Consider the following 10,350-nt stretch of genomic DNA (forward strand, 5'->3'; position numbering starts at 1 on the left):
ATGTGCAAATAAGTAGCACACTGGAAGTGAAGCCTGAGGACCATGGAGAGGACTTTAGTCCCTGTACAGTACAAATCCCTGGACAGGAAAGCATAGGAGATCTAAAAACAAAACACTAGACCTCTGAGAAGAACGACCACCACAAGAGAAAGGAAACATGATGAATACAGGTAGCATGAAGCAGAAATCCTGGGATAGACAAAATGCTTTTAGATAGCACAATAAATATCCTCCCACAGATAAAGGGAGAAATTAAGAAAATTGACGGAGGAGACACACTTTTTAAGAAAAGATAAAAGTCAACTTTAGTCAACAGTTGGCAGGAACGATGAAGGTACACACCTGTACTTGGGAAGTAGAGGCAAGAGGAAAAGCCAACCAAGGCAACACAGGGAAACCATCTTAAAAAGAAAGAACACAACAGAGGAAAAACACAATGAGGAGCTGGAGAGATGGCTCAACAGTTAAGGGTATACTTACTGCTCTCTCAGAGAACCCAAGTGTGATTCCCACCACCCACATTGGACAGATCACAACTACTTGTAACTCCAACTTGAAAGAATCCCCTGTTGCCTCCATGAGCACCTGCAAGCACATGTGCATACTCCCAGACACACAGGCAGGCATACTTAAATATTAAAAAAAATAAAACTTAAAAAAAATGGTTGCAAAACCAGAATGTTCCGTTGCAATGGAAGCTCAACAAGAGGAAAGTTCCACATAGAAGCAGAGAATTACAGTACAGCACAGAGACAGGGGTAATAAAAGCAGAGATCCAGCCAACAGGAAACAAGCAGGGAAGATTATTAAAGGAAATATGTTAAGAATATTGATCATTATTTTCCCCAGAATTTAAAAAAGCACACAGTCCATCTCACTCCAGTCAGAGTGGCTCTCTCGAGATAACAAATGATAACAATTGCCGGGTTAAAAAAAAAATACAGAGAAAGAACAACACTTAGGCACTGCTGGTGTGAATATAAATTGGTGCAGCCAATATGCAGAATAAAGGTTTCTCAAAAAAAAAGCTACCATATGAGCCAGCTATACCACTTCTGGAGATATAGCTGAAGGAATCAAAATCAACATTTGTATGTTTTGTTTAATGCAGCACTGTTCCCAACAGCCAAATCAAGAAACCAGCCTAAGTGTCTGACAATATGTGAATGAATAAAGAAAATGTGTCCTACATACACAGTGGAGTTTCACTCAGCCATAAAGAAGAATAAAATTACGTCAGTTACTGGAAAATGGATTGAACTGGAGATCACTGTGGTAAGAGAAACACACCAGACTCGGAAACACCAAGTCCACATTTTCTTTCATATGCAAAAATCTAGATTTAACTTTATACATATGCATGCAACTGTTGTGCCATAAGACTAGAAAGAGCTGATGGGGGAGGTCCTTCCACATGCTCTGAATATATGTTTCTCTTGTTGGTTGATGAATAAAACTGTTTCAGCCAATGGACAGGCAGGATTTAGGCAGGTGGGAAATCCAAACAGGGATAGAGAAAGGTAGTAGGCAGAGTGAGGAGACTCTATGTAGCTTCCAAGGAAGCAAGAGGCCTGGACATCACCGGTAAGCCAAGACTACATGGAGATAGAAATGGGTTAATAATTAAGAAAGAGCTAGCTAATAAGAAGCCTGAGCCAATAGACTAATTAGTTTATAATTAATATAAGCCTCTGTGTGTTTATTTGGGGGCTAAACAGCTGTGGGACTGGGCAGGACAGAAATTTCCATCCACAAGGACCACAAGAGGGGAAGAGATCTGAAGCAAATCGTTGGAGAAAAAGGGTAATGGAACTTGCGTGACTGGAAAAGGAGACTATTTGGGGTGAAGACCTGAACCATCAAGAGAGTATGAGAACTGTGAAATTAGGCAAAGTATAATTACACATGTGTAAGAAAATGTTACACTTACAACCCAACAAACCACTAACTAAAACAACATCAAAACCCAAACCAGCCTCTCTGTTTCTACACTATGCACCTTTGTGGGGTTTCATTTGCTTCATCAATTTCACACATCAACCAAAATAAAATATTGGTAAAAGCAGGTATGAGAATACAGCATTTACCTAATAAGCTAGAAATAAAATAGATTTATAAAAATTCAAAAAAGTTGCCGGGCATTGGTGGCGCACACCTTTTATCCCAGCACTCGGGAGGCAGAGGCAGGTGGATCTCTGTAAGTTCGAGACCAGCCTGGTCTACAAGAGCTAGTTCCAGGACAGCCTCCAAAGCCACAGAAAAAACCCTCTCTCAAAAAACCGAAAAAAAAATGTTAAAAAGACATAAGACACATAAGAACTCATACTGAAAGAGTTTAAAAAGAACCAGAGGACACTGTACTTTGAAAATTAAAACATTTTAATGTGATCCTTTGTAGTATATGTACCTAATAGCATAACCTCAAACATATAAATAGTATTACAGTCCTCATATAACACAAAAAGAGACCAATCAACAAAGACATGAACACTTCACCCAGTTCAGAAACTAACAGGCAAGCCATTTTAAAAAAGCAAAATTGAAGTGCTAAATAACACATTAAATATCTTCAAGCAAGTAAACACACAGACAGCTCCATACTGACAAGATTAATTATTTGCCACCATTTAAAACATAATAACCATACACTTGAATAAAGTCTCAGTAAACTGAAGGACTTGATGTCACAGAGACTATTTTCTATGGCCATAATATCAAAACCAATTATAGAAACAAAGCTTTGGTGAATTTCCATACAGCTAGAACTTGTTAAAAAGGAAAACATAAGGGAAAAATTGAAAGCTACATAGAGAAATGAGAACAACAAAAAATACATCAGATGTGTTAGCTGCCTCCAGCATTACTGAGGGAAAAATGGATACCTTCAAATACATACTTCTGTTTATTCTTTTTTATGGCATAATGCTTATTCTTATATTGGGGAAAATTTTTTTAAGATTTATTTATTTATCTATCATGTATACAGTGCGTGCCAGAAGAGGGCACCATATCACATTGCAGATGGTTGTGAGCCACCATGTGGTTCTAGGAATTGAACTCAGAACCTCTGGAAGAACAGTCAGTGCTCTTAACCCCTGAGCCATCTCTCCAGCCCATATTGGGGGAAATGTTTATATGTATCCAATAATCTAAACTTCAGTAATTAGTTATCATTAAAATTTTGGCTTATTTTCCTTTTTCATGGGGTGAAAATGCAATCACTTCTTACATATGAGTGTCCGTCTATGTGTATGCATGTATATATGGGTATGTGTGTTTCTTTTTCCTTCTTTTTCCTTGAATTGCTTTTTGAGACTTATTTACTTTATTTGTCAGTCATTTGCCTTTATGTTTATGTGTGCCACATGCTTGCCTTGATGCCTGAGGTCAGAGAGGACATGGGATCCCCTGTAACTGGAATTACATATGGTCATAAACCACCATGTAGGTGTTGGGAACCCAACCAGGATCCTCTACAGGAGTCCCAGGGATCTTAACCACTGAGCATTGCTCTAACATCCTTTGTTTCATGAATGCTGAAATAAACAGCTACTCCCTTGAAAGCTATTTAAGCAAAACATAGAAAAATTCAAAAATATATTCAAAGGCCAGAGCTACAGGTAAGTGGTAGAACCCTTGTCTAGTACAGTGAGGCACTGACTTCAATCTTTAGTACTGCCAATCTTTTTTTTTTTAAATATTCACCCAGTTCCTATTGTGCTCTCTAACCTCACATTCATGGAGGACAAAATGATAAATGAAAACCTAAAAGAAAAGTCCCAGGCTGGCCTCCAACTCATCATCCTCCTGCCTCTGCCTCCTTCAGCAAATCCTACCAGCATGCACCACCACAACTGGCTCAAGGACCCCAATCTGAGAGCTGGGGAACCAGGATAGGACCGAACAAGGCCCTCTGAATGAGGGTGTCAGTTGGGAGGCCTGGGTAACCAGTATTTATCCCTAGTGCACGAATGGGCTTTGGGAGCCCATACCTCAAGGGGGGCTACTCTCTCAGCCTAGACACATGGGGAGGGCCTAGGCTGTTGCATCTGCTACAACAGACTTTGATGATCCCCCATGGGAGGCCTCACCCTCCCTGGGAGTGAATTGGGGGTGGAATGAGAAATTGGTGCGGGGCATGGGAGGACAGGCGGGAGAGGGAACTGGGATAGGTATGTAAAATAAGACTGTTTTTAATTTAAGTAAAAATTATTTTTAAAAAGAAAAAGTCTCAGCAGGAAGTAGCACGCTCACATTTCTCACCAGCTGCCCAGTAAGACTACCCAAACCTCCAACCAAAGGATACATTCAAAGAAATACTATGATTCCTTCATTAAAACTTATGTACAAAGAAACCCATAGACTCTGGAATCAAGTACCTTTCTCTTACTAAAGACTATGTACTGTCTTCAACTCTGACATCCATTTGTGTGACTTTAACTACACCCCCCTCTATGTGATATTGAGACCATAAGAATAAAACGTATTTGCAAACAAGTACCTGATAGGGTAGGTCAGCCATTCTCAGGTAGGTTTCCATTTTCAAACAGAAGGGAGATAAGCTGGGGACACCATTGTTAGGTCTTGCAAACTGATGTAAAATAATAGCATCCTTGGAGTCAAGCTCTTGTTGTTTCCTGTCAAAACCAAAACAGAAGTAAACGACAGCCTGCACGTTAGCTTTCTGTTGCCTTGGGGCCTCAAAGGGACCCTGTAGGGTTGTAGTCCTCTATGAATAATCAGTAGTGTGTGTGACAGGTCATACCTTATCCAGTACTTAGAGAACAGAAGCATAGTGGACAAGCAGGAGGACATTACAAACTCTGAAGTGACTATAATCCAGTGGCTCTGGGAAGTAACTACAAATCAGCTTGCTTCCTTTGTGCAAGAGGGGTATTTTTGTAACAGGCATTTTGTGCTTACTATGTGTTCCACCTGATTCTGCACCATTATGATTCCATGGGTATCTCATTTAGTCTTCAAAACAGCCTTATGAAATATATATATATATATATATATATATATATATATATATACATTTGATACGAATACTAAAAGGTGAGCATGGTACTTCAGGCCTTTAACTAGCTCTCAGGAGGCTGAAACAGAAGGATCACACTTTTATGGACTGCCTGAACTAAAGAGAATCCTGGGTACAGAGAAAGTCACATTGCTAGAACATTGCAGAACCTGGGCAGTGCCTCTATGCCTGCCTTATACAACACTTTGAAACATACCCTTCTCAATAAGATTAGGAGATAACCAAATCGGTCTGCTGTGGCAGGATGCACACCTAAAGGGAATATGAAACTAAACATTCAGGTTCTTTTTATATATTGATAATCACAAGGATTAAATAAAATAATATCTGTAAACATTTAGTTTAAATAAAATAATATCTGTAAACATTCTTACACAACAAGATATGGTCTTGCTCACTTGCAAAATCTTCCCAATTTGGCTAATAAACTCCTCAGAAACCTACTAAAATTTCCGTCCTTTTGTCTGCCTAGCTTTTCCCAGTCATATAAACTCCATTCTCAGGTCTTGACCCTCCCTAAGCTTCTACTTCCCTCTCCAAATTTCAGTTTAATTCTACACCTCCATCTGGCCAAGCCGGAATGGCTTGTCATCTTCACCACAGTGCTCATTAGCTTCAGCATCTCCACTTCGTAAAACAAGTTCTCTTGAGGTCTACCAACCAAGGACCTAGTCAATTTAAAGAACTCACAATGACTCATTCTGAAATTACAAGCCCCAAAAGTTAAAAATATTTATAATAAAACAAAGGCTTTGACTGTGACTAGACAACACAAACTCTACAATTCGAAACATTGCCCAGTAAAATAAGTCACATCACAAAGTGGTGTTTTTGTGTAAATTAACAAGGCAAAAGTTTAAGACCTGAAATGAGATAAATATGAAGTCCGCTGCTCTGCTGGCCAGAAGAGGCAAATTCTAAAGGTTCACTTAGGTCTCTCATAGTCAACATAGATGCTGGTGAGGTGCCAACATATGCCAATGACTATAGACACCACTTATATCAACCCACTTAATTCAGATAATCCCACTCTAAAGTTAGCATTGTTAAAGTTTAAATTGGGAACACCACACTGACATTTTATAGCTGACAGAAAACTTGAAAGTCAGAATTTAACTTGCCCAAGGAACACCAATTTCAGATTAAGTCTGTCAGGTCAAGCCTGGCAGCAAATCCCAACTATTCAGAAGGCATAGGCAAGAAAACTGCAAGTTCAAGGCCAGCCTAGGCAACTCATGCCCAAAGTGGAGTGAGGTGAGGATATAGCTCTGTGGTAGGCTACTTGGCTTCCACAGGTGAAGCACTGGGTCCAATCCCTAGTACAATTTTTTTTAAATGTTATATATCAAGTTTGAAATAACTCCAGATCCCAAGAGTTCAAAGAAAAGAAAGTTGGTGATTCCTTGGTTAATTTTATTAATACGACCCGTTTGACTCAGCTAGTTAGTGTACTGAATGCCCATATGACAAACTATCCTAAGTAGTTCATATGTGTTAACATCAAGTCAACTGGATAAGGAAGACTACTGTTATTATTTCCACTCTGTACTAAATAAGAACTTGCTAGCATCAAAGGTACATGGATGGCTAAACACAGAAGCAAATTTGAAGCCAGATAATCTGATTCTGGAGGCCTCCTTCTATGCATCAGGACCCTTCCCCTTGATTAGGGTCTGGATCACATGAGTTGCTTCCTGTGCGTTTTATTTTACAATGACCTTAGAATGAGATTTGAAAGAACACCTGCAGAGGCCCAGCTGGATAACCTAACAAGACACTAACTCGGTCCTGCCCCTGTTCTATACAGATGATCATGCCTCTATAATAGGCAATGAATCAGCCATGGCGATCAGATAGGGACCCTTCGGCTAGAATACCCAAAGCACAAATGAGCTCTGGGGAATGAAGTCATTATTTAGTTATTCACTTTACAAGCAAATATCCAGATATGTGAGTGAATTTAATATAGATGCCAGGCCATCTCCACTTAGGGGAAACAAAGGGTTAAGGCAATAATTATTTAAAAATATAACAGTAGAGAAAATACAAACACACAAAATAATACCCCAGACAAGCACCCATGTTTCCCCCTAAAAATACCTGCACTGGTTATACTAATTAATTAGACTTCTTAAGTAGCCTGACAACTTCATTTTCTCATGAGATAAAGTCATAGATCAAGGTTAGCCTGGGCTGCAGAAATTCCAGGCAGGGCAGGGAAGAGTTGACAGTCGCCAATGAACTTAGACAGTGGGGAAATTTTGCGCTATATTTCCTTCCCCCACATTTCAGATTTTGATTTGTTTTTCTGCCTAAACTGTACAGATACTTGAAGCTTAAACTTCGTAGCAAGTGGAAGTTTTCTTATCTTTTACCATCTGAAGCCTGTCTTTGGTGCTCCTGTCTGCTCCTTAGCTCTCTGCTCTTGAAAGCTGGCAGAAAGTTGTGTGTTGGCCACAGGCCTGTCTTCCTAGGAAGTGTCCCTGTCCTCCTCCTGTCTCCCCCAACAACACCTCAAAGTGAGCACTTTCTCACAAGCAGCCAGGCTCCACTTTGGAACCTCAGTCTTACTCCTGTTTCCACATGATCTTAGGCAGGTTACTTAACTTCCTTCTACTCTTTAGTGGCAGTCGTTAAAGATACTTGGAAACACACACACACACACACACACACACACACACACACACACACACACATACACACACACACACACACAGTCCTACTAAGTTCCCAAAACTTGGGCAGCCTTCTTTCAGAATGTATTATAATAAGGTTTATCAATTCATTTGTCAAGAAACAAAAGGAAAAGAACACGGGTCTTAAAACATCTCGATACAGTATCCAGAGCTGAGGCTTCTGGTCGCCTTGACAGAGAAGGACCTAGCCTGGGCAGAAGAGTGTCCAGGATCCAGAGCTTCCAGGGTGTGGTCTATTCCAAAGTGATCTCCTAAGGCCCCATTTTTTATGCAAGGTCATCTAAGTCACATTTTGAATTCAGCCACATGAATCCTTCACTCTCCACAAATTGGAAAAATTCTGGACAGCCACATGGTACAGGAACAGTCTTCACGGGCTTTGGATACAACCCAGAAACAACTAGCTACTGTTCGAAACACTGCAGAGGCCATGTGGGAGTTGTTTATGTGGACTGAAACCTCTAAGATTGGCACAAATGGGGAGTAATCTTGGAGATATTTCACTTTAAAAATTTGGTATTTGGTTCAAGTAGATTCAAGGCAATGAGCTAAATGAGATGTATCAAACTTAAAACAAACTTCTGTCTTCCATTGTGGCTAAATAATATGAACGCCAACACATTTTCTCTGTCCTAGCTGGTTCCTTACTTTATCAGAACCATCAAATGCATGGTTTGATGTGACTACTGTAGTAGTGACTACTGTAGGGCTATCACAGTGTCCTACTGGAGTTCTTGCAAGCCCATTGGATGTCACCAGCCACTTTATAACCTCTAGACCTAGGCACCTCTCTTCACTATATCCCACTCACCATATCCCCGGAAAATGTGGTGATAACACATCCTTGTCCCTTCAGAAAATACTAGGCATAAGGGAAACTACTGAAAACTGTTCTGCCTCCAATAATCTCCAGTGACTGCAGCCCCAAATGCATGGAAATTTCACAAACGGACATATCAGTTAACCAAAGGCTGTCTCCGTACCCTGTGGTATCACCTACTCCACTAAAGATCTATGGGACTCGCAGTACCAACAGCAGGGGTCTCCATTTGTTTTAAGTCTCAAGTCTGCCCTGTACACATTCTGCTGCAGCAGGCAGCCATGAAACTGTTTACAGCTCGGGGAGACTCCCTGTTATGTCAAGTACCCCATGTGCTACTGCTGCCCTCAGATCTCAGAACAATGCTCACACAACAATGGCATTTAAACCAGAAAGCGCTTGCAGTTCCATACCAGATAGGCAGGTGAGCAGGTTAAGGCTGCACCAAAACTGAACAGGGCTACACTTCGCCAAAGCATCTTTCACAGCGACTGAAGGTTCCAAAGCTTCTGCAACTGCAGCCTCTTAATGGTGCTGACATTTAGAGAGAAGTAAGGGAGAACTAACCTTTTAAGACGAGGTTAATACTTAGTATCCCAGCATTATTGCCCATAAACCAATTAGGCGTTTATAAAAGTGTACCTTCGTGTTCCTACACACCTTCATTCTATTGTTGCAAATGCACTGATTGCAGTTAGAATCTTCCTATGGGCTCTAACAGATTGTTTTGATCCATCACACTAGTGACTCACAGCACTTTGCTTTCAGCATCGAAATGCTAGAAGGCAAATGCTTTCCCCTTCCAATTTAATTCTCCCATCAACTCTAAACGGCCCCTCACAAGTGGCCAGGTGACCATGAAACCCTTAGAGGGAAGATGAGAGGACGCTTGGACCTTTGGGTGGCAGGGTGGAGGGGCTGGCCCCGGACTCCCCTTCGCGCTAGCCCTGCCCGGGCCAGGTGCCTCTGTGGGCACCCGCGTGCGGGGGCCCTCTCTGCGGCTCACCTAATGACCAGGAGTTCGTGGAGCAGATACGCAGCCGCGGCCAGCAAAGCTCCCCCGGTCAAATAAAGGGTTTTCTTCCACCAGGGATCCGAGCCCAGCCCTGTCATGATCCCTCCGTAATCCTGCAAAGGGAAAGCGATGATGTCCCCATAAAAGGAGAAGGGCTCCTCGGACCCGGCCCACCAGCCGAAGAAGGAGATGCTCTGGTTCCAGCTCAGGTCCACCACACACGGCCTGGACGAGGCAAAGCCAACCCCCCAGTGCATGCTGCGCGGCTGCCTCCGGGCGCCCCTCCCAGGGCCCTCGCAGCCCGCATGGGAAGGGGCCAGCGCCCGGGCGGGCTCAGCGGTGCGCGGGGGACGCGGGCGACGGTGATGGCAGAAGGGCGCGGACAGCGGGCGGAGGGACGGGCTGGAGGGACCCTGGAGCCCTGAGAGGCAGCGGCGGCCGCCGGCCTCCCTGGCCGAGGCCTCTCGCAGCCGCTCTTTGTGTCGGCGCGTGGAAAGAGCCACGTGATGTCATTGCTCCCCTGGGCAGGGCAACAGAGGCGGGATAAAGTCACCTACCCCGCGCCCTGCCCCCAGCCCCGCATCTCGGCTGTGAGCTGCCTCCGCTCGCTCCGGTACAGCTGCGGGGCTGGCCGCCGGGGCTCGGAGGGCGGGTGGCCTGGGAGGCTATGGGGACTGCGGCTAGGCCAAGCCCGCAGCCGCCGCCCTCGGTTCCGCCCGTTCCCGCAGGCGCCGTGCGGGGCGGGCGCGGGACTCACCTGCTCTGAGCCGCCGGCCGG

The 10,350-nt window shown here is 43.2% G+C and overlaps 1 protein-coding gene across 1 annotated transcript in view; it reads right to left on the reverse strand.

Annotated features, from left to right (window-relative positions):
• Faxc (failed axon connections homolog, metaxin like GST domain containing) overlaps positions 1 to 9,829 on the reverse strand; it is a 65,813-nt gene extending 55,984 nt beyond the window's left edge. The window contains exons 1-2 of the mRNA XM_027403451.2: positions 9,564 to 9,829; positions 4,502 to 4,637 (exon numbers count right to left, since the gene is read on the reverse strand). Coding sequence (XP_027259252.1) covers positions 4,502 to 4,637; positions 9,564 to 9,829 — 402 coding nt within the window. The remainder of the gene's footprint in view (positions 1 to 4,501; positions 4,638 to 9,563) is intronic.
• Between the last annotated feature and the right edge of the window lie 521 nt (positions 9,830 to 10,350).

This window comes from Cricetulus griseus, chromosome 2 (genome assembly GCF_003668045.3).
Source record: "Cricetulus griseus strain 17A/GY chromosome 2, alternate assembly CriGri-PICRH-1.0, whole genome shotgun sequence".
NCBI classification, from domain to species: Eukaryota; Metazoa; Chordata; class Mammalia; order Rodentia; family Cricetidae; genus Cricetulus; species Cricetulus griseus.